The sequence below is a fragment of the Bos grunniens genome, chromosome 6 (assembly GCF_055505025.1).
Source record: "Bos grunniens cultivar Pamir isolate PY7600 chromosome 6, Bosgru_T2T1.0, whole genome shotgun sequence".
Taxonomy (NCBI): domain Eukaryota; kingdom Metazoa; phylum Chordata; class Mammalia; order Artiodactyla; family Bovidae; genus Bos; species Bos grunniens.
The window spans coordinates 62,787,516-62,812,747 of NC_141170.1; the positions used below are offsets into that span (position 1 = coordinate 62,787,516).

Sequence of the window (25,232 nt, forward strand, 5' to 3'; positions counted from 1 at the left end):
CACAGCTGTTTTCTCTCTGTTCTTTTTGCTTACTTTTTTTTTTTAATCTCTTTTTAGCTTTTCTACCTTAGTCATTTCCTTACTTCTCCCACCTCTCCTGTCACCTCTTATAGTCATTCACCTTGTTTTCCTTGGCATCATATATTCATTCATTCACTATGTATTTATTGAAAGCCCTTGAAGTGCCAGGAACTACTCTGGTCTCAGGGATGCATAGCAAGAAAGACACAGTCACTGCCCTCATGGAATCTACATTCTAGTCAAGAACTTAAGTATAGGAATGAAAAGTATAAGAACAAATAAATAATTTCAAGTTGTGGTAAGATTTGTAATAGAAATAAAAGATCACTAGATAAATGTAAAGATAAGAGGTAAGCAGGGGTATGTCATCTGGATTTGAGGTTCATAGCAACTTTTGAACCTTTTTTGAGTGTGGTGAAACTTACTGACTCCTTCTCAGTGTAGACTTTTAGGTATACAAAATAAAAGAAATGGAATTATAAATAAGGCAATTATACTGAAACATATTTCTATCCATACATCTCTTGGGAGTACACTGACCCTAGATCAGATTCTTTGCAGAACAACATAAAGAGTTTTGATATTGTTTGAAGTAGAATAGGAGGTAATTATAAAGTTTTAACTGGGGGGAGTAATAAAGTATGATTTATAATTTTAAAAGATCACTGCTGTTACTGTATGGAAATACATTTTGTTTCACATGGCTAATAGTAGAAGCAAAGGAATATTTAGAAAGCAACTACATTGGTGTTGGAAAGATGATCCTAGCATAGTCTCAGCTAGAGCAGTTATGGAGAGAAGACTATTTCCAGAAGAGCGTCACTTAGAGTAGGCCCATAAGGGAACATGCATGCCCTAAAAAAGAGAAGAAACAGACTGGAAAGAAAGACATAAATAAGTCCTTGTCCTTTTCCTACTTTTCCAAAGCCTTCCCTCAGTCCTTTGAAGACTCTTTTGAAGCACATTTAGGGAACTCCATCTGAAGCACGTGGCTGATAGCCCACAGTATATACAAAACAATTTCATGATACTTACTTGAAGCAAATATATTTCCAGTAAATCGTAAAAGAAGCAGTTCTCCTTCTTTCACTTGGAAATGGCGAGATGGTTCTGGAGGACCACTAGAAGCTTCTGAGCGCAAGTTCCCAAGCACCTGGTATAAATCTTTAGAAGGCACCACTAAAATAACAATTCTATGTGGGTTGTCTTTCTGGTAATAAAGTATAACACAGGCAGTGGTGCTGAACATGGCTTCCTCCAAAGACTTCACAAAGGAAACCAAATGGCCGTTGTCCACACTGGAAGAAGAGTGAAGCACGATAAACCTGCAGAGAGGTAAAGAGGAGTGACCTGAGGGAAAACAACCGGTCTCAAAAATATCACAAATAACTAATCACACCTCCGAAAGGCCATGATAAACCAAACCTCCTTTAAAAATCAAGCATTCTAAAGACTGATTAAATCCATTAATGGAATGAATTTGAATGAATGACTTGAATGAAACTCTTGGCAGTCAGGAAACCAGCTTAAATCAAGCTAAATCTAAAACAGATGCCCATAAACAAAGAAATCATCAGGTTAGCTCTACCTATGGCAGCATATTTTAAATTACATTTTACCTAGCATTACCAAAGAGTACTCCTTCAAAAAGAGAGAGAGAATCAAGATAACCCATTTATTATCAACAATATCCTAATATCAATAGGATAAAAATATACATCATATTCAGTGGGGATAGAAATATTCATCTCATCACTGTGATAAGGGTTGTTATAGTGTACCCCGAATGATTTGAATTGTGTCACCTCCACCCAACTTCTGTATTGGAGGCCAAATCCCCAATACCTCAGAATGTGGCCTTCTTGGAGGTATGTTCTTAACAGAGGTAATCAAATCAGTGTGAGGTCATTAAAGAGCCCCCTCCCTCATCACAGCCCCACATCCACAAAGACTAACTGATGAAAGAGTGTGAAGCCAGTCTCCTTGGTACTCACATCAGGGCTCTCCTGAGGTGTCAGGCTGAGGTCAAACCTCAACTTAAGCCATAGTTTCTCCCATTTCTTCCCTTGCCCCTATCTGTTTTTCTCATTCCTCAACAGGAGTCCGCTGGGAGCCTTCTCTCAATCTATCACCTGCATTCTCATTTTAGACTCTTTCTAGGGAAACTGACCCACAACAATTGTAGATGTAACTCTTCCTTTGTAAGATAAAGGTTGTCTTTGGACATGTAATGGCCCTCTCTTTATGAGTGTCTACTTCTCATGAACCTTTAAATGTCTGAAACCCTTAGAGTAATGAGCTGTCTAGAAAACATGGAAATGAGAAAGCAAAATGAGGACACAGAAATAACAAATTCAGTTAATACATACGTAGGAGATGAGCATAATAAGAACAGTTAATTACTATCTCCATGGAATTTCAGAAATGAAGGCACTATTTTAGAACTATTTTGGAGTTAGAAGAAAGCTGTAAAAATAAATCTAAGTTAAGACTGGTTTCCAACAGCACTTATTAAACTACCATGAATGAAATTACAGATAGTGTATTCATGTCAGATCTAGTTTGCATTTTAAACACACCCTAAAGGACTATTCATATTTCTATCTGAGAAATAAAAAAAATCGAATCCTATGATTCTACTTCTATAAACATCAATTACAAGCCATCAGAATAGAATATCATCAACATTTATTGTTTACTATTGTATTACCTCTCTAGATGTTCACATAATTCAAATGATATCAGGCCACTCTGCACAGATCTCACCACGACATCATCAAGCACAAACCAACCACTCTCCCGGCTTTTGAATCCCAATAATTTCAAAGATTCGCAAGTATTGTTTCTGGGTTTTCTTATGGAAGTGCTTTTTGTCCTATATTACAGTAACAGGAGAGAAATTTGTAAGGTTTGTATAGCATAAATCATATTTAATTCATTCTTTCATTAAGTGAACTATCCAATAACAGTTCTTTAAGTATATGTTGTGTGCCAGTCATTATACCATGCATCAAGAACACAAAGGTAAGAAATATTTTGCCCTTGCTCAGTAGAAGCTCACAGTATTAATCATAGGACAAGGTGATCTGTGTAGTAATGAAGGGAATGTATGAGACGGTTTAACAGCAGAAGGAGAGCTTGCAAAGTGGCAATGCTAATATTCAAGATGAGCCTTGGAGAATGAGAAGCATTTTGCTCCTGGTCAAAGAGTTAAGGGAATATCCCAAGACAGTAAACTCACTGATGTAAACCCAATATAGCAACCATAAATTTTGGAGCAATGCTACCTACTTCCAAATTCTGGATGGCTCTGCCTTGACCTCCCTATATCTCAGTCTTCTCATCTGCAGTATGAGTGTAATGATACTATCAACCTTGTAGGATTAAATGAGTTACAGTTTGTAAAGCACATAAAATTGTATAAGCGTAAATGGTATTGATATTCTCATCCTAATTCCTACAGTAGGCATGGCCAATTAGCTTTCTTATACAGTTCTCCTTCTTGCTAACCTGCCCCACCTTAAAGCCTTAAAAGAGGCAGTTGTATTGTATTATGTGATACTTTCCCCCAACCAGAGCTGATTTCACTAACAGTGGATCAATTTCCAACACCTAACCAATTTGATTCCTGTCTTTGAAATTTAACTAATAAAGAGGCCCAGAGATTGTATTATAACTTGCTGCCCTTTGGTTGTAGTGCCCTGGGCTATGAAAATGAGTAAGCAGAGAGATTATTAAGAAAGAAATGCTAGAGCAGATGTGAAGAGAGAAAAGGAAAAACAATAAACAAAAAAAAACAAGATCAAGTAATGTAGGCTTAGAGATGGAGAAAGCAGAGATTAAGTATTGAAGCCTTACAGTAAGTTCTTCTTTTCTTAAATTCATTGAAATAGATACTGGTTCCTCACAATTAATGAAAGAAAATTCCTTGATACTGAATATCTTGCTGGAAAAAGAAAAACAAAACTTGATCTAATGATGCTACATCCCATAAGAGGATAGAACAACTCTAGCTAAGTACTTAACAATGAAGACAGGGGGCTTCCCTGATTGCTCAGTGGTAAAGAAATTACCTGCCAATGCAGGAGATACGGGCTCGTTCCCCTGATCCAGGAAGATACTACGTACAGTGGAGCAACTAAGTCCGAGTGCCGCAATTATTGAGCCTGTACTCTAGAGCCCAGGAGCTGCAAATACTGAACCTACCTGCTGAAGCATGTATGCCCTAGAGCCCGTGCTCCACGAGAGACTCCTGCACACCACAACTACAGAGTAGCTCCAGCTACCCACAACCAGATAAACAGCCTACCCAGCAACAAAGATCCAGCACAGCCAAATATAAATAAGTGAAACTACATTTTAAAAAATTAAAAGAATTAAGACAAGGACTTCCCTGTAGGTCTAGTGGTTAAGACTCCTCACTTCCATGACAAGGGATGTGGGTTTGATCCCTGCTCAGGGAACTAAGATCCCACATGCCATACTATGGGGCCAAAAAAGTTAAAACAAAAAGAAAAGAAAGAAGAAAAGAAAACAAACAAAAAGAATGAATATGTAAACGTGAATCTCCCATCTTCATTTGTGAACAGAATTAGTTATGTGTTTAAAACCACTTTAGTTTCACAGGTTGAGCTATCTTATGAACCGGAATGAGGAACTGAACTATGTTTAAAATGTCTACCCTTAAAAATTTAGACTATGTTGATCAACCCAGATTAAAAGCAAGAGGATAGGGGAAAATATAAGTTTTTAGCTTTTGACTTATAACCACAAATATGGTAAATTTTTAACACTTGGAAGTTAATGATCTATTAACACAGGAAGATATACTCATACTGAATCCAGAATTTTGGTCATTTACTATACATTGACTTCATTATGTGTAATATTAATTTTTTCTGATAAAAAACTACTTTTTCCCTGCTAATAGCCTAAGTTTTCTGTGAAAATCTACATGTTATCCACTGTGGTGGGGCTGACCCTACCCCCAGGTCTGGGTGGGTGTTTGATTTGAGCCATATAGTACATGTGGCATTCGTCAGTGCTATCTGCCAAAATACCCGATTTCTGCACATTCTGAGCACATGATAGAAATGTACTTCCTTGTCCCCTGTGGTTGAGTGGGGCTATGTGACCAGTTCTGGTTAATAAATATTGAGAAATGTCATTTTGTCATTTTCAGGCTAAGTATTTAACTGCTAGTTTAAGTGTATCTAAGGCTCTTTTTTCTGCTACCATGACAGCAACAACAATGACTGCCCTTCAACTTAAGTCTGGGAGAGAGATGACCAAGAGGCAGCCTGTCTTTGATGAATCAGGTTTTTGTTATCATGTCATAAACTAGGCGAGCCTGCCTTGTATAGCACGTCTTCCTTTTGGTTTCAGTGATCTATTTAGTGATGGGTTTCTGACAGATTTGGAGTAAGAATAAGACCCAGGGCTTTTACGTATAGTCATGGCGAAAGGAAGATTCTTCTTTTCTACTGAACTTGGAGTTTTGAAGATGTAGAAATATCTCCAGCATGAGAAATATGTCAAAGAATAAAACTGGCACAGAGAAAGGCAGAAAAAGCAGAAATACTTAAAAATAATATTTTAATATTATTCTTTATGGCTCAAGTGAAATATTAAAATAAAAGTATCCCTAGATTTGTAATTTACATGGACTAAAGGATTCCCTGTTGAGTTTGTTTTTCTATCACTTAAAGTAAAAAAAGCCCTTAATGATATGAAGATCAAATTTAGACTATTTTTTTCCATTGAGATACAATATACATATAACTTTATGTGAGTTTGACATGTGCAATGTGATGATTTGATACTTGTATATATTGACAAGTAGTGCCATAATTAGGTTAGTTAGTACATCTATCACTTAAAATTTAGTCTTTAATATGATAATAGACACAACTTGTATTGAAATTAAATAATTTGATGACATCCTTATTTATTCCAGATGTTCTTAACAACTCTGCAATTAAACTCTTTATTTTATGATACCATCAGCAAACTTTGACAAGTGGGATTACCTGGCAGTGAATAGCCCTTGATCAGACTCCACAAAAGATGAGATTTTGATATACTAATAGTTCCATAAAACATAATCAACCTTTATTAAATCAACTTGTTTATTCAAGAACAGCTGACTTTGCTATTTCTTGAGTTCAAGACTCTATCCATGTCCAAAATTTCAGGCATTGAGGGAATTATGTTTGGCCTGTTTGAGGTCAAATATTCAATTATACTGAACACTGAAGAACATGAAAACTTCTATGAGCTCCACATGGATGGAAAAGACAATTTCTAGAATTTCTGGTATAATTATCTAAAAATAAAGTAGAAGGATACACAAACCAGCACATATCCACCCTAGGCTGCTTTTTTCAAGTCTTACAGTGTACTGATAACATAATTCCCAGACACATGCCTTAGTGCCACACAATTAAAGATTTTTCTCCAAGATAAAAAGATCTGTTCCAAAGTACCTCAATATTTTGTCTTTGCAAATAGACAATACAGGGGACTTTTCAAGGATAATTTCTTTTGTTTATTAAACTATATTTTTAGTGCAGTTTTCGATTCATAGTAAAAAGGAGAGGAAGGTGCAGAGATTTCCCATATATCACCTACTCCCACAAATGCATAACTTCTTCCATTTATCCCCATTCCCCATTCCCCACCAGAGTGGTATGTTTACTACAATTGATGAACTTGCATTGGCATAGCATAGCCACCCAAAGTCCTTAATTCATTAGAGTTCACTCTTTGTGTTGCACTGAATGGCTAACAATTAAACAATCTGGCAGTTAGAAAGTGAAAGTGAAAGTCATTCAGTCTGTCCAACTCTTTGTGACCCCATGCACTATACAGTCCATGGAAATCTCCAGGCCAGAATACTGGAGTGAGTAGCCTTTCCCTTCTCCAGCAGATCTTTCCAACCCAGGGATTGAACCCAGGTCTCCCACATCACAGGCGGGTTCTTTACCAGCTGAGCCACCAAGGAAGCCCAGAAATACTGAAGTGGATAGCCTATCCCTTCTCCAGCAGACCTTCCCAACTGAGAAATTGAACCAGGGTCTCCTGAATTGCAGGCGGATTCTTAACCAGGTAAGCTATCAGGGAAGCCCTAAGTGTTTCAAAGGAGAGGAATGTTCTGACAATGAACATGCCCAGGAATCTTCCTTAGAGGACGCATCCAATTCTAGTTTCCCCTACAGAAACCCTAGAAATGGAAATGGCAACCCACTCCATTATTTTTGCCTGGAGAATTTCATGGACAGATGAGCCTGGAGGGCTACAGTCCATGAGATCGAAAGAATAGGACATGACTGAGTGACTAACACTTCAGTGGATTTGGACAAATACGTATTGACACATACCCATCATTATAGTATTGTACAGAGTGATTTAGGTTTTTACCAACCTAAAAAGTCTTTGTACTGTGCCTGTTCATTTGTCTCCAATGCCAAACTCCTATAACTATGATATCTTACTGTCTTCATGGTTTTCCCGTTTCCAAAATGCTGTATAGTGTGTATCAAACAGTAGGTAGCCTTTTCAGATTGGCTTCTTTCACTTAGTAGTACGCATTTAAGGTGCCTCCATGTCTTTCTGTGGCTTGTTAGCTCATTTATTTTTGGTGCTGAATAATATTCTATTGTGTGGGTGTTATTTATTCATTCACCTGCTGAAGAACATCTTGCTTGCTACCAAGTTTTGACAGATAAGAATAAAGCTGCTATAACACCTGTGTGTATACATTTTTAACTCCTTTGGGGGAAATACCAAGGAGTGCTATTGCTGGATCATATGGTGGGATTATATTTAGTTTTGTAAGAAATCAACAAACTATCTTCTAAAGTGTACCATTTTGCATTCCCACCAGCAACGAATGAGAATTCCTGTTTTGCCCCATCTTCACCAGCATTTGAAGCTGTCAGTGTCCCAGATTTGGGTCATTCTAATAGGTATGTAGTAATATCTACATATGTTAGAGTGTTATGTTAATACTTATATATTATAAGTGTTATGTTAACACTTATATGTTATAAGTGTTATAAGTGAGTCTCACTTATATGATATAGATCATCTTTTTAAATTCTTATTTGGCAACTGTACACTGTCTTTGGTGAGGTATCTATTAAAGTTTTTGGCCTATTTTTGAATCAGGTCTTTGTTTTCTTATTGTGGGTTTTAGGACTTATTTATGAATTTTGGATATCAGTCCTTTATCAGATGTACCTTTTGCAAATATTTTCTCCCAGTTTGTGGCTCATCTTCTTACTCACTTGGCATTTTTTGCCCAGTGTAGAAGTTTCTAACTTTATGTTCCAACAATATCAATTATTTTTTTCACAGACTATACCTTTGATGTTTTATCGAAGAAGTCATCGCCTTACACAACATCATTTAGATTTTCACCTGTGTTATCTTCTAGGAGTTTTGTATGCTGTTGTGTTTCATATTTATGTTTACATGCTACTATTTTGGATTAACTTTTGTAAAGGGTATAATATTTGTATCTAGATTCATTCTTTTTGCATGTGAATGTTCACTTGTTCCAACTCTATTTGTTGAAGAGACTGACTTGGCTCCATTGTATTGCCTTTTTCCCTTCGTCAAAGATCAGTTGGTTGTATTTTCTGGGTTCTCTATTCTGTTCTATTGGTCTATGTGTCAATTCTTAAGTGGTCACTACCACACTGTCTTGATCACTGTAGCTTTATAGTTCACCTTGAAGTCAGGGAGGGTCAGTCCTCCAATGTTGATCTTCCTTAATACAGTGAGTCCCTTATATATGAATGAGTTCTGTTCTAAGAGAGAGTTTATAAGTCCACTTTGTTCATAAGTCCAACAAAGTTAGCCTAGGTACCCAACTAACATGATTAGCTATATAGTACTATGCTGTAATAGGTTTAATATATTTTTCACACAAATAATACATAAAAAACAAACACAAAAAATAAAGGAATCATTTTTAATCATGAAGTACCTTGAAAAGTACTGTAGTATATTACAATAGCTTGCACACAGGGGTTGACATCTAGTAAAGAAGCAAAACAAGTTACTGACTAGAGGAATGAGAAGAAAGTGAGAGGTGGTAGAGCTGAAGGATCATCAGCAATAGGAGATGGAGGCCAAGCTGCAATTTCACTCATGCCTGACATTGATGGCACAGGTTCTGGTTTCTTGCTGGATTAAATTCTATCTACCCTCTTGGAAAAAAAAATCCAGTGATGTCTGGGTAGTAGCTCTTTTTTTCTTGTCATAGATGACAGGGTAGCTTTGGATTGCATTCTGCAATGGCTGCTGCAACCTTCATGTAACATTCTACATGTTACAAGAATAAACAGTACCTCCTCAAATAAAGAAAATCTCCTTGCCATTTCCTGTGTCACGAATCTCTTTGGTTTTTCAGTTACTCCTTTTTCCTTTGGTTTCTCTTTGTTCTTTCTCTGTTGCACATTCGCTGTCACATCCATATTAAAAACCTCCTTAGGTAAATGAAAGCATTAGCTGCTCAGTTGTGTCTGAATCTTTGCAGCTTTATGGACTATAGCCTACCAGGCTTCTCTGTTCATGGGATTCTCCAGACAAAAATATTGGAGCGGGTTGCCATTTCCTTCTCCAGGGGATCTTCCTAACTCAGGGATTGAACCCAGGTCTCCTGAATTGCAGGCAGATTCTTTACCATCTGAGCTACCAGGGAATACTAAGTAAATACTTGCTTTCATCAATAATTTCTCAAAGTATTTCAGGAAACTCCCAGGCAGCATTAAGCTAAGTGAGACTTGATGCTGATCCAGGTGGTGCTAGTGGTAAAGAACTCACCTGCTGATGCAGGAGACATAAGAAACATTGGTTTGATACCTGGGTCAGGAAGATCCCCTGGGTTAGGGCATGACAACCCACTCCAGGATTCTTGCCTGGAGAACTGCAAGGACAGAGGAGCCAGGCGGGCTACAGTCTGTAGGGTCACAAAGAGTCAGACATGACTGAAGCAATTTAGCATGCATGCATTCACACACTGAGAGGTTTCTCCATTTCCTCTATTACTTTTCCATGCTTCTTAAATAGTATTGCCGACATCATTGACATCATCAGCACAGCAGACTTCACAGGTTCTATAATCTTCACAAGTCTTTTTTCTTTAGAATCATACCAGAACAATTCATGTTATAAGAACAAGAGATGTCTGTCATCTTTTCGCCTCGCTCCACTCTCTCAATTATTTTCACTTTTGTTTCCATCAGTATCTCTTGGCACTTCTTAGCAGTACCAACTGTATCACCACTGCTTTTACTCTTTTTTCCATACATCCTGGACTTGAAATAAAGATACTGTTCTACTGAATACTCCATAGAACAATAAAGTACACAAAATCATAGCCACTTGTAGAGAATGCATACACATGATGATGTATGCCAGACATGTGAACTAACTTACATGGTTGGGCATGCAGACACATGTTCACATCTTTGAAAGTTCACAACTTGCACATAAGGAGGCTTACTGTATTATGTTGGCCAGTCTGAGTGATATTTTATTTTTGATTTGGAAAATTAAATTCTTACTTGACTTTCCAATCCACATACCAAAGCTATATAGTATTTAGGAATAAGCCTAATAAAATGTATATAGTATATGTGTGGAGACTTTTTGGCAATGCTTCATTGAAAGACATTGGAAAACAACACAAATTGAAGCATATATTACAGGTAATAGATTTAAAGATACAATATACTAAAGATGTCATCTTTCTCCAAACTGACCCATATGTCAGAGGCAATTACCAGCAAAACCCCAACAGTTTGTTTTTGTGGACCTTAACAAATTCTATTTTATATGAGTGGAAAAATTTCAAGGAAAACAAACCAAAAAAATATCTGGAAAAGAATAATATGATATGGCTTACCTATCAGGGGTCAACTTATTATAAAGCCTTAAAAGTTATGACAGTGTTAGATTAGCTCAAAACTATACAACAAGACTGACCAGTGGAACAGTTCAGAAGAAAATCTGTTATATGACAGAGGAGGCTTCACAGATTGTTAGGGAAAGAAATAACCATTCAATAAATCATGCTGTCTATCCACATAAAAACAATATATGGATTTTTACCTCACATTGTATGTAAAAGTCAATTTCAGATGGATTGAAGACTTACATGAAATCCAAACCTTTAAAATTATAAGATAATAAAGAAGAACACTTTTATAATTTAGGAGATAGAAGTATTTTAGGACTGGGACAAAAAACACTGATAATAAAAGAAATATATGATAAATTAGTCACGTAAATATAAAACTACAGGCCACAAATTGACAAAGGTTAGCACCGAGACCATTAAAAATTTACAAATCAATGTAAAAAGTTCAAAAATGAGCAAGAAATTAACAAAGTACTGCACAATTGCATTTATCTCACATGCTAGTAAAGTAATGCTCAAAATTCTCCAAGCCAGGCTTCAGCAATATGTGAACCATGAACTTCCTGATATTCCAGCTGGTTTTAGAAAAGGCAGAGGAACCAGAGATCAAATTGCCAACATCTGCTGGATCATCAAAAAAGCAAGAGAGTTTCAGAAAAACATCTATTTCTGCTTTATTGACTATGCCAAAGCCTTTGATTGTGTGGATCACAATAAACTGTGGAAAATTCTGAAAGAGATGGGAATACCAGACCACCTGATCTGCCTCTTGAGAAATCTTTATGCAGGTCAGGAAGCAACAGTTAGAACTGGACATGGAACAACAGACTGGTTCCAAATAGGAAAAGGAGTATGTTAAGGCTGTATATTGTCACCCTGTTTATTTAACTTATATGCAGAGTACATCATGAGAAACGCTGGACTGGAAGAAACACAAGTTGGAATCATGATTGCTGGGAGAAATATCAATAACCTCAGATATGCAGATGACACCACCCTTATGGCAGAAAGTGAAGAGGAACTCAAAAGCCTCTTGGTGAAAGTGAAAGTGGAGAGTGAAAAAGTTGGCTTAAAGCTCACCATTCAGAAAACGAAGATCATGGCATCTGGTCCCATCACTTCATGGGAAATAGATGGATAAACAGTGGAAACAGTATCAGACTTTTATTTTTGAGGGGCTCCAAAATCACTGCAGATGGTGACTGCAGCCATGAAATTAAAAGACGTTTACTTCTTGGAAGGAAAGTTATGACCAACCTAGATAGCGTATTCAAAAGCAGAGACATTACTTTGCCAACAAAGGTTCGTTTAGTCAAGGCTATGGTTTTTCCAGTGGTCATGTATGGATGTGAAGGTTGGACTATGAAGAAAGCTGAGCGCCAAAGAATTGATGCTTTTGAACTGTGGTGTTGGAGAAGACTCTTGAGAGTCCCTTGGACTGCAAGGAGATGCAACCAGTCCATTCTGAAAGATATCAGCCCTGGGTGTTCTTTGGAAGGAATGATGCTAAAGCTGAAACTCCAGTACTTTGTTCACCTCATGCGAAGAGTTGACTCATTGGAAAAGACTCTGATGCTAGGAGGGATTGGGGGCAGGAGGAGAAGGGGACGACAGAGGATGAGATGGCTTGATGGCATCACTGACTCGATGAACGTGAGTCTGGGTGAACTCCGGGAGTTGGTGATGGACAGGGAGGCCTGGCGTGCTGCGATTCATGGGGTCGCAAAGAGTCGGACATGACTGAGCGACTGAACTGACTGAACTGACATATAAGAAAACACAAATATCTAATAAAAGCCATTATGAAAGATGCCACCTTTATTTTAATCAGAGAACTACAGATTAAAGCCACAAAAATCCATTTTACAACTATTAGATTTTCAGATTACAAAATCTGACAATATGCAAGGCTAAAAAATATAAAAATACTGGGAGAATGAAATTTAGTTCTACCAGTTTGTAAAACCTGAAAAATTGTACATGTGTATATGCTATGCCCAGCAGTAAGACTGGTAGATACTCTGAAGAAGTGCCTACACAATATACTTTGAGTGAAGAATAATCATAATAGTAATATCCATGTTAGCAAAAATTGAAACTACACGAATATCCCCCAATAAGAACACTGATGATTGAAATATGAAGCTATTCAATAGACTATTATACAGAAATGAGAACAAACTTTATACAATAATAAATGGAACAGCAAGACCATAAGACTATATGCAGAAGGGTAGCATTTTTAGAAGTGGCAAGCACAGACAAAGCCACACAAGACATTATATATGGATGAATAAAAATATATTGATGAAAGTAAAAAAAGTTAAAAGCACAGGAATGAGTCAAACTTTTTTAATAGTGGTTAACTTTGGTGAAAATGAAGAGTAATTAGGGTAGGGAGGTAAGGGATAGGATGGGAAGAGACAAGTAAAGAGATGTAATTTTATTAATGATATATAATTTCTTAAGTTATGTGATAGTGTTACCAGTTTCTCCATTTTATTATTTTTATATGACATGTATATTGTACAGATATTCTTGTATATGACTCACATATATTTTAATAAGGTTATCTTAAAACCAATAGCATTTTGTAGAAATGGCATTTTTCATGCAAAAAAAAAAAAAAACACAATTTCCCATCTAATTCTCTAAAATATTTCTTGCATAATATGAAATAAGCTTCTATTTAATAAATTAATTTCTCCTTTCATTACTATCAAGAAATCTTTTCTGGCTCATAATTAAATGACTGTCATGTTTTGCCCAGAAATCATTCACACATGAAGGAATGTACTACAACAAAGACCTTTTATTCTTTATTTTCAAACTACATTTTGACATCAAATCATTTTATCTTTTTTATATTCTGAGACATGGATTGCTTCATTGTGTTTCTATTTCCACAGAAAATGTTCAGCTAACTTTTACTCTTTGATATAAGAATGTTATGTAAATAGTTCATATAGGTTTTTACTTAATTGTTTTATGCTCCTCTAGATAGGGAAAATGCATCTCCCATGTCTATCACTAATAGCAGCAGAGCATATCATAATTTATCAATTTAGTATTGTCAGAAAGTACAGAAAATTAATGGCATGATTTATTTTTCCACAAATTTACTCATTAATTTATTTAATTCACCAAATTCAACATGGCACCAACTATGTTGTAATTATGCTGAGTGATTATAAATGGAAAAGATAAATTTAATAACACTATGGTGTGATTTAAGATATACAAAAGAACAGGGCTGGAACTAAGAGAGGAGCAGTTAATCCCTTCTGGAGATCACAGACTATCTTGACATAAGGAGAGAGCTGAGCTTCAACTTATAGAACAAATGAGAGTTCTTCAGCTAATCATGGCAGAAAAAGCAGAGAGATCATGTACTAAGGCAAAGAAATGGAGAAGAAAAAAGAAATTTGGCTAGTTGAATTGATGACAAATGGCAATCTTAGAACGCCAGACAAAGTGACACACACACACAAACACACAAGTTAGACAAACTCTGAAGCTGGAAAGAAAATCCCCTAGATCTGGGGGGAAAAAAATCTCAAAAAGCTAGAATTCTTTTTCCTTCCTAGGGAACACAAGGGATTGAGTCCATGAATCAGCCTGCCCCAATCCCACCAGTCACGCACACACACCAGATGTGTGGGGTCTGGAGTCTAACATGCACTTAGGCCCATTACATACAGCCTCCAGCTGTCAGCTAGAACTGACTCAGTCATAAAACTGGAACCCCCAAAAGGACAGTACTGGCCTTGAAATAAGAAACAACAAAAACAACCAAAATCCCTTTGAACAACTGACTCAGGAAAGCAACAAAGAAGCATACAAAAGCTTCTGTGGTTCTATTTCCAGTTTTTTAAGGAATCTCCACACTGTTCTCCATAGTGGCTGTACTAGTTTGCATTCCCACCAACAGTGTAAGACTGCCTTATGATCCAGCAATCCCACTGCTGGGCATACACACTGAGGAAACCAGAAGGGAAAAAGACACGTGTACCCCAATGTTCATCACAGCACTGTTTATAATAGCCAGGACATGGAAGCAACCTAGATGTCCATCAGCAGATGAATGGATAAGAAAGCTGTGGTACATATACACAATGGAGTATTACTCAGCCATTAAAAAGAAAACATTTGAATCAGTTCTAATGAGGTGGATGAAACTGGAGCCTATTATACAGAGTGAAGTAAGCCAGAAGGAAAAACACCAATACAGTATAATAACGCATATATATGGAATTTAGAAAGATGGTAACAATAACCCTGTGTACGAGACAGCAAAAGAGACACTGATGTATAGAACAGTCTTATGGACTCTGTGGGAGAGGGAGAGGGTGGGAAGATTTGGGAGAATGGCATTGAAACATGTAAAATATCATGTATGAAACGAGATGCCAGTCCAGGTTCAATGCATGATACTGGATGCTTGGGGCTAGTGCACTGGGACGACCCAGAGGGATGGTATGGGGAGGGAGGAGGGAGGAGGGTTCAGGATGGGGAACACATGTATACCTGTGGCGGATTCATTTTGATATTTGGCAAAACTAATACAATTATGTAAAGTTTAAAAAAAAAAAAAAAGCTGTGGGTGGAAAGGAAGGGAGGAGAACAGTTGATCTGATCAAGAAGTATAATCAATACTTGGAAATAAATTTCTAAGGCTAAAATTTGTAGAGTAGAATTAGTATGAAAGACAATTTACTAGTTTATACCATGTAAATAGATATCACAGTTAATATCATGCTGATAGGTAAGATAATCTGAATGAGACTTAAAACGAAAGTGTTTACAATGATTAAAGGAATAAAAGAAGAAATAGTAAGCATAATGAAAAAATAGAGAACCTCAGAAAAGATATTTTAAAAATTTTAATATATAATAATAGCCTTTTAGAAAAGAGAATTATAATTATTAAAATGAACACCTTAAACAATTGACAGTAAAATTGGTAAAATATATGATAAATCTAAGGAAATCTCCACAAATGTAGCATGTAAAATATTAAAAATATTTAAGATTAAGGTGGACATTCATATAAATTATGTTTAACCTATTTATATTTCAGTTCAGTTCAGTCGCTCAGTTGTGTATGACTCTTTGTGACCCCATGAATCACAGCACGCCAGGCCTCCCTGTCCATCACTATCACCAGGAGTTCACTCAGACTCACGTCCATCAGTTGGTGATGCCATCCAGCCATCTCATCCTCTGTTGTCCCCTTTTCCTCCTGCCCCCAATCCCTCCTAGCATCAGGGTCTTTTCCAGTGAGTCAGCTCTTAGCATTTGGTGGCCAAAGTACTGGAGTTTCAGTTTTAGCATCATTCGTTCCAAAGAACACCCAGGGCTGATCGCTTTTAAAATGGACTGGTTGGATCTCCTTGCAGTCCAAGGGACTCTCAAGAGTCTTCTCCATCATCACAGTTCAAAAACATCAATTCTTTGGCGCTCAGCTTTCTTCACAGTCCAACTGTCATACCCAAACATGACCATTGGAAAAACCATAGCCTTGACTAGAAGGACCTTTGTTGGCAAAGTAATGTCTCTGCTTTTGAATATGCTATCTAGGTTGGTCATAACTTTCCTTCCAAGGAGTAAGCGTTTTTTAATTTCATGGCTGCAGTCACCATCTGCAGTGATTTTGGAGCCCCACAAAAATAAAAGTCTGACACTGTTTCCACTGTTTCCCCATCTATTTCCCATTAATACAAATGATGATTTTATTTATATAATAGTTTCTCTTTAATTTCACCATGCTGTTTTCTTGTTTTCTTTCTGTTACCATTTTGCCATATGAATTTTTACTTTTCTTTTGCTTTTATATAATTTATATTCAATTCTAGATTTTTGAAAATGAGTTAATGTCCTATTCTTGATCTGTTAAATTTTTATTCCCAACTCATTAATTTTATCTATTTATTTTGCTAAGATCAAGTGAGTAGTACATTTTGTGAGCACTTGTATTTAAAAAAAAAAAAAAGCTTGTTAGGTGAAAACCCTAATTCCACATCTTCCCTTCAAATCTATGAAGGCTTTAGTCCATTTATCATGCTATACAGAATGAGCCTGGGGCTAGACTGATTTTATTCCTTCTTACTGAATCTATTTCTGCTGAATGAATGCTTATGGAATTACCTTTTATTTAAAAATACATTTCAATTTGCTATGTTATGTCTAAAGTATAGGTTTTTTTCCATAAATTTTGAAATAACACTTTCTAACTCAAGGTTTTAGTCAACATCAGAAAATTACATCTCTGTGCCTTTGATTATTACTTTTTTGTGGTTGTTTTGGTCTCTTTCTCAATGGTACTTAAATTTCTTAAGTTATATCACTTTAGATGAGCCCTTATCATACCTTGGTGACTTTTCATCTCAGTTTCTTATCTTTGTATCTCACCCTGTTGTTCTTTATTCTTTTCTGCCCCATCCTGATGGTCATTTCTATATATTGTTGTTGTGGTTATTTTTGTTCTTCTTTGAAGTCTTGGTGTTGATTGGTATTATTTTTTTTCCCTTACCACATCATGGAGGAGTTGGGTATTTTCTTATCTTTGAGTGAACATCTGTTCACCCATTTTCAATTTGGTTGTCATTTGAATCTTTCATAGATCTAGAGGGCAACATTTCTAAACCAGTTTTCAGTGTCTAGTCATTTTTGCCGAGTATAATTTCTCTGGACCAAGGTGTAACATTCTCCTATCGGTACTGACTAGATTTCCAGTACTTCGAGTCAATGAAGTGTATGAAAATGTGCCACCCCCAGTATGCATATCTTTTAGAGATATTATTGCCTCTACTGTTATCCCTATATTTTGGCAATTTCATTTTTGACAGTGCAATACACTGCTTCCAATTTCTCTCCACATTCTGCCCTGTTGTTTCTGAGGGATGTGGAAGTACAGCAAGGGAGAGGCAAAAGAAACATTGATCTAGTCACTTGCACAAATGATATTTGTGTATGACAGGGATACATTTTTATTCTCACTGGTGTATATAGACTATGAATAAGATCAACAATTGGGAACAGGAAATTGTTTTATTATTATCTTTCTGGCAAATGTAGCTACTTTGTTTTATAATATAAAGTACATGTCAACACAAATTTATTTTTATTAATCCTTTGCAACCTACCCTAGAGACAACTGAAACATTTACTAGATTTTAGCAATAAGTTACCAGTAAGAATCAAATTTTAGAGTTAAGTTCTCATCTTTAAATATATATATATATATATATACACACACACACACACACACACACACACACACACACACATATAAAATATATGTATATAAAATGCGAGGATATTTGAAAGAGAATGTCTTAATCTGTTAAGACTAATATGTTTAAGTAGGAAGCTCCAGGATATTTTTGGTTTTAAATCGTACTTTACCATGATATACAAGAACATGGATTAACTCAATGCCAATTAGGATATAATACATATAATGTTGTACAGCAAAAGCACAGACAACTGAATCGTGTCTATACTTCTGTGTTCGCTCTCACATACCTAATACTAACAAAAGTTTAACTTGGTCGCCTGGCCAATGTTCTACTATTGTCAGCTTCCTAAATTAGAAACACAGTGGTAAAGAGCAAATACTCCACCTCTCAATTTCTAATCTTACAGCCTCAAACTAAATACATGGCAGATCCATGTGCTATACAGAGTCATGATTAGAGGTAAAATATGTGAGTCCAAACCCAGCTCACACACTTCTTAGGCACAGTCCTTCCTCAGTATCTGGGTGCAAAAGACTGATTCCAGGACCCCCAGAGGTACCAAACTCTTCAAGTCCCTTTTGAAATTGGCATAGGCTTTGCACATAATCTAGACACACATCTTCTTTTTAATTATCTCAAGACTAATTATAATACTTGATACAGTTAAATGGTATATAAATAGTTGCCAGTGCATGGCATATTCAAGTTTTGCCTTGGGAAGCTTGCTAGAATTTTTTTAAAAATATTATTGACCTGTGATAGATTGATCCTCAGATGTACAACCTGCAGATAATTGTAATACAAGTTCTTAGTCTCATTGAGTTTCAGACTTCCAAGTGATAAAATGAAGGTGAGGTGGTGGGCAGATTGGATGAGATAATATACATAAGGAATCTGGTTTAAAAAATTAGCTTCTGATTATAGTAAAGTTGCAGGATATAAAATCAACACACAGAAATCCCTTGCATTCCTATACACTAATAATGAGAAAACAGAAAGAGAAATTAAGGAAACAATTCCATTCACCATTGCAACGAAAAGAATAAAATACTTAGGAATATATCTACCTAAAGAAACTAAAGACCTATATATAGAAAACTATAAAACACTGGTGAAAGAAATCAAAGAGGACACTAATAGATGGAGAAATATACCATGTTCATGGATTGGAAGAATCAATATAGTGAAAATGAGTATACTACCCAAAGCAATTTATAGATTCAATGCAATCCCTATCAAGCTACCAACAGTATTCTTCACAGAGCTAGAACAAATAATTTCACAATTTGTATGGAAATACAAAAAACCTCGAATAGCCAAAGCGATCTTGAGAAAGAAAAATGGAACTGGAGGAATCAACCTACCTGACTTCAGGCTCTACTACAAAGCCACAGTTATCAAGACAGTATGGTACTGGCACAAAGACAGAAATATAGATCAATGGAACAAAATAGAAAGCCCAGAGATAAATCCACGCACATATGGACAGCTTATCTTTGACAAAGGAGGCAAGAATATACAGTGGATTAAAGACAATCTCTTTAACAAGTGGTGCTGGGAAATCTGGTCAACCACTTGTAAAAGAATGAAACTAGAACACTTTCTAACACCATATACAAAAATAAACTCAAAATGGATTAAAGATCTCAACGTAAGACCAGAAACTATAAAACTCCTAGAGGAGAACATAGGCAAAACACTCTCTGACATACATCACAGCAGGATCCTCTATGACCCACCTCCCAGAATATTGGAAATAAAAGCAAAAATAAACAAATGGGACCTAATTAAACTTAAAAGCTTCTGCACATCAAAGGAAACTATCAGCAAGGTGAAAAGACAGCCTTCAGAATGGGAGAAAATAATAGCAAATGAAGCAACCGACAAACAACTAATCTCAAAAATATACAAGCAACTCCTACAGCTCAACTCCAGAAAAATAAATGACCCAATCAAAAAATGGGCCAAAGACCTAAATAGACATTTCTCCAAAGAAGACATACAGATGGCTAACAAACACATGAAAAGATGCTCAACATCACTCCTTACCAGAGAAATGCAAATCAAAACCACTATGAGGTACCATTTCACGCCAGTCAGAATGGCTGCGATCCAAAAGTCTACAAATAATAAATGCTGGAGAGGGTGTGGAGAAAAGGGAACCCTCTTACACTGTTGGTGGGAATGCAAACTAGTACAGCCACTATGGAGAACAGTGTGGAGATTCCTTAAAAAACTGGAAATAGAACTGCCTTATGATCCAGCAATCCCACTGCTGGGCATACACACTGAGGAAACCAGAAGGGAAAGAGACACGTGTACCCCAATGTTCATCGCAGAACTGTTTATAATAGCCAGGACATGGAAGCAACCTAGATGTCCATCAGCAGATGAATGGATAAGAAAGCCGTGGTACATATACACAATGGAGTATTACTCAGCCATTAAAAAGAATACATTTGAATCAGTTCTAATGAGGTGGATGAAACTGGAGCCTATTATACAGAGTGAAGTAAGCCAGAAGGAAAAACATAAATACAGTATACTAACGCATATATATGGAATTTAGAAAGATGGTAACGATAACCCTGTGTATGAGACAGCAAAAGAGACACTGATGTATAGAACAGTCTTATGGACTCTGTGGGAGAGGGAGAGGGTGGGAAGATTTGGGAGAATGGCATTGAAACATGTGAAATGTCATGTATGAAACGAGATGCCAGTCCAGGTTCAGTGCACGATGCTGGATGCTTGGGGCTGGTGCGCTGGGACGACCCAGGGGGATGGTATGGGGAGGGGGGAGGGAGGAGGGTTCAGGATGGGGAGCACGTGTATACCTGAAATTTTTTTAATCTTAAAAATAAAATTAAAGAAAAAAAAAATTAGCTTCTCAGTTAACAATTGTTATTATTTCTGTCTGAAGTTGTTTCTCCCTCTAATGTTTTTTCCAAAAAGAAAAAAAAAATTGCCTTCAGAATCAAAGAATGTAAAGGTTCCTGTTTACCTTTCTTGTTAGGAAAAAAAAAAGTATTAAATGAAAGGACAGAAACAAAGATTAGGGTTACTATTTGTGTGTGTGTGTGTGTGTGTGTGTGTGTGTGTGTGTGTGCTTAGTCACTAACTTGTGTCTGACTCTTTTGCGACCCCACAGACTGTAGTTCTCCAGTCTCCTTTGTCCATGGGGTTTTCCAGGCAAGAATACCAGAGTGGGTTGCCATTTCCTTCTCCAGGGGATCTTCCTGACCCAGAGATCAAAGCTTTACATCTTTGTAATTAACCATATCATAAATTTTTTGAAAGCGAGGATTAATTTTGCCTCTTTTGTGTCAATCTTTTCTCAGAGCATACTTTTGGACCTATGACAGCTAAAACCATTACCCTTCCAGATCCACAATATTTTGTTTCTATATTAAAAATATTTCATCATATTTCGGTGCTGATACTTAACTATATCTGATTATACTTTTAATCATGTTTCTTTGTTTACCATTAAGTCAACTAGAGCCATTAGGGTCAAACTTACCTGTTGAAGTACAAAGGTATGATTCTGTTTGTTGTGGTACTAGCTGTTCTTTTATGATCTATTTCAGACCCAAGATTTTTTTTGTCAGGGTGTGGAGAGCAAGGTAGGAGTACAGTGACTGGCTTCTGAAAAGAATGTGTTGATGGGTGCTGAACATGAATCATAGGGCTTGTGGATAGTACTGAGTAGGAAGTCTCTTGCTGAGTTTTTAAATATGCCACCAGAGATGGTTCAATTGGTTGAACCTAAACAAAGAAAAATAAAGGATATATATTGCTATATCTTAATAGCAGAAGATGCAAAGTATCAGCACATGTCCAAGTCAATTTTCTAAAAATTTATTAGAACATAGTTTTATACATTTTTCTCTGCATTGTTGGCTAGAATCAACACTATCTTATGAAAGATCATAGCGATTGGTCCTCTTTTTGCAAAGTCTTTGTAAAATCTAGGTTTCTTGTTCTATGTTATAAATAACTGAGAATCACTGTTAATTGTAGGCAACAAAATGACCCAGAAAACAAAATAGACATTTTACATAATTTCTAATTAGAACTATTGTTAGATCAAGTGATCTTCAGAAACTAGACAAACAAGACTACATTTATTTGTTTCCTCTCACATAAGAATGGCTAATAAAAATAACTAGAATGATTTCAAAATTTCACAGTTTATAGAAAATATTTATGAATCAATTATTTATAATATGTTTTCTTCCTGACTTTTCTTCCCTTACCCATTATGGTAACAACTGGGAAAAAATAGGAGAGCATGAGGGAGAGTTAGACTAGAAGGATAGGAAATATTGAAGAAATATGTTTTCTAAAATGTATATTGATACATAGTTGTATGTCTTGTATGTAATGCTTGTATGAATTAAATTCTCATCCCCAAAAGAACTGTTTTATAATTAAATATAACCAAATATTCATAATCAGAAATGTTCTAATTGATTAGCTTCTTTTTTAAACATCCTCTCAGGTGGAATTCTTGAATTATACAAAAGCCCCAAAGTCCAACATTAATTCTATCATAGATATTCAACATTTTTTTGGTCAACAAATATCATAAACAGTACAACAAAATAAGACAAAAAATAGCTAGAACAGGCTTTACAATAAGTCAGGGATTTCTTTGGGAATGAGATTTAATATGCTCTAAATCACCACTATTTCACTGATGACACTATAAGTTAGGTGATTAAAAGTATGAAAATTCATTTATTGCTATATTAAATATTTGTATCTTCTTCCCTTTTAGGACAAAGTTTGATAACCCACACAAAGCCTCACCAGTTTTTAATATTTACCTTTATTTGTACAAGCACTGGTGAGTTGAAAACTCCTGGAGGGTAATTTAAGGATATTCGGGAATCCATGGTTGTCTTATGAGTAAGACCTTTCTTTGTTACTGTAAAGGACTCTTTCTTTAAACAAGACACAACAGAAAAGATCCCCAACTTGTAAACTTTCACTTCAGCACAGGTCCCCTGTGTGGATTGAAGGATATTAAGACAATGACATTAAAACACATTAGTAGTGCATTATTCTGGAAGTATATGCTGTACATATTCTACAGCTGTGGGGAAAAAAGAAAAAACAATAGCTATATGCTGTTTCTGTCATTGAGAATTTCTTCATTAACCCAAAATGGATGGTCCTTTCATGAGATAAACTAGAAGTAGTTACTAGGAGTTTCTCAAACTTGAACCACACAATAGAAAAAAAGAGAAATAAATATATTTTTCAATTTAAATTATTCCCCTGAAAAGGTAAAAGGTAAATTTAGTGTTTTCACAAATATTAATCATGTTTGGAATCCTATCCTTCTTTTCCAGAATGGACTTTAAGCACTGGCCTCTATCCAGAAAGTTTAACAGTTTTAGAAATTCTGAGGGCTAAAATTTCATCATTTGGGTAGTTTACACCAATCCTACAGCACTTATACTGTCAGCAAATTCCTTCCTCTGACAATTCATAACCTCCTGATAAAGTCATTTTCTCTATTTCTCTCTTCCATGCAGGGGGAGCAGATGATTGCAAAGAGACACACTTGTGTTTCTTTTTTATATAGTGACATTTAAATTTGGAATGCATATATGCAAGGACATATTCAAGCTTTTTTATCACACAGAAAGGAACTGTGTACATAAATGAAAACATAATTATCTACTCAATATAATCACCAAAGCTTAAAATGAAGAGGAGGACTTAGAAGTAATCTGGTCTATTCAATGCTTCCCCAAACACCAGCCGAGCTCCACCCAGGCATGAGAGGATAATCATCCAGACACACACACAAACATTTCAGGACAATCACAATGGAAAATAATCTATCATTTGAAAACTGACTAAGGAAGAGATTTCACAATATCTCTGCATGAATCTGTTGCTGGGAAAATTCACGGCATGATGAATGTTCTTAATTGGCCAGAGGGAAAATGGTGAGAGGTAAGAAAAAAGGTTTTCTCGGAACTCATGATGGTTGCCATGCAGTTAGAGTATATTTGGCAGATACTGGGGAAACGGAAGGATTTTTAAGCAGGGGAGTGTCATGAGCAGAATTCTGACGATGGTTTATCTGACTCCAGAATTAGAATTCTTAAATGTCGTATGAACCACACAAAAATTTGGAAGGAATCCAGAGTTTAAATTTTCTTGGGCTAAATATAGGGATAACTACCATTAGAAAACTATTAAAAGAAAAGTATATGCTTTTATTTTTCTGAGTAGAAATGTTCTCCCTTTTTTCTTTTGCGCTATTTATTAACCATCTTCATATCTATTTGGTGAAAAGCATATGTGCTATGAACATTTTTTGTTATTATTATGATAGTCACATGGATAGGTCAATGGTAAAAGGCCACAAGCTACTTCCTAGACTGAATAGAAAACGTTTTAGTTGCACGAATTGGAGTAAATAATTAGAACAGGCACAGCTTTCATATTCAACTGTATAATCTTGTTTATAACTCAGAAAAGACCCAAATTGGAAGAGGAAAAGATGAGTCAAGAAGAATTCTTTGTATGTATGGCATTTTTTTACATTTATTCCCTACCCACCTCTACAAATAATAACAACTTATATAAAGCTGAAAAGTAAATAATTTTAATTATTTAAAAATAAGTTCCCGTGGTCCAGAGAAGAACTTCAAATTTTAGTTCCCATCAACTCTATGCTCAGTTTAATAATTGTGCATGTATTCTTTCTTCAAAGCATATGATTTTGTCACCACAGATGGCTAGCAGTTCAGTTCAGTTCAGTTGCTCAGTCGTGTCAGACTCTTTGCGACCCCATGAACTGCAGCATACCAGGCTTCCCTGTCTATCACCAACTCCGGGAGCTTGCTCAAATTCATATTCATCATGTCAGTGGTGCCATCAAATCACCAAATCCTCTGTCATCCCCTTCTCCTCCTGCCTTCAATCTTGCCCAGCATCAGGGTCTTTTCCAGTGAGTCAGTTCTTCACATCAGGTGGCTAAAGTATTGGAGCTTCATCTTCAGCATCAGTCCTTC

The 25,232-nt window shown here is 36.1% G+C and overlaps 2 protein-coding genes across 14 annotated transcripts in view; one reads left to right on the forward strand and one right to left on the reverse strand.

Annotated features, from left to right (window-relative positions):
• Positions 1 to 25,232, forward strand: part of ARAP2 (ArfGAP with RhoGAP domain, ankyrin repeat and PH domain 2) — a 585,721-nt gene that overhangs the window by 313,066 nt on the left and 247,423 nt on the right. The window lies entirely within an intron of this gene.
• Positions 1 to 25,232, reverse strand: part of DTHD1 (death domain containing 1) — a 118,103-nt gene that overhangs the window by 74,996 nt on the left and 17,875 nt on the right. For all 3 annotated transcript variants that reach the window (XM_086406198.1, XM_086406199.1, XM_086406197.1), the window contains 4 exons: positions 23,025 to 23,204; positions 21,716 to 21,960; positions 2,732 to 2,896; positions 1,057 to 1,346 (listed from right to left, as the gene is read on the reverse strand). In XM_086406198.1, coding sequence (XP_086262324.1) covers positions 1,057 to 1,346; positions 2,732 to 2,896; positions 21,716 to 21,960; positions 23,025 to 23,204 — 880 coding nt within the window. The remainder of the gene's footprint in view (positions 1 to 1,056; positions 1,347 to 2,731; positions 2,897 to 21,715; positions 21,961 to 23,024; positions 23,205 to 25,232) is intronic.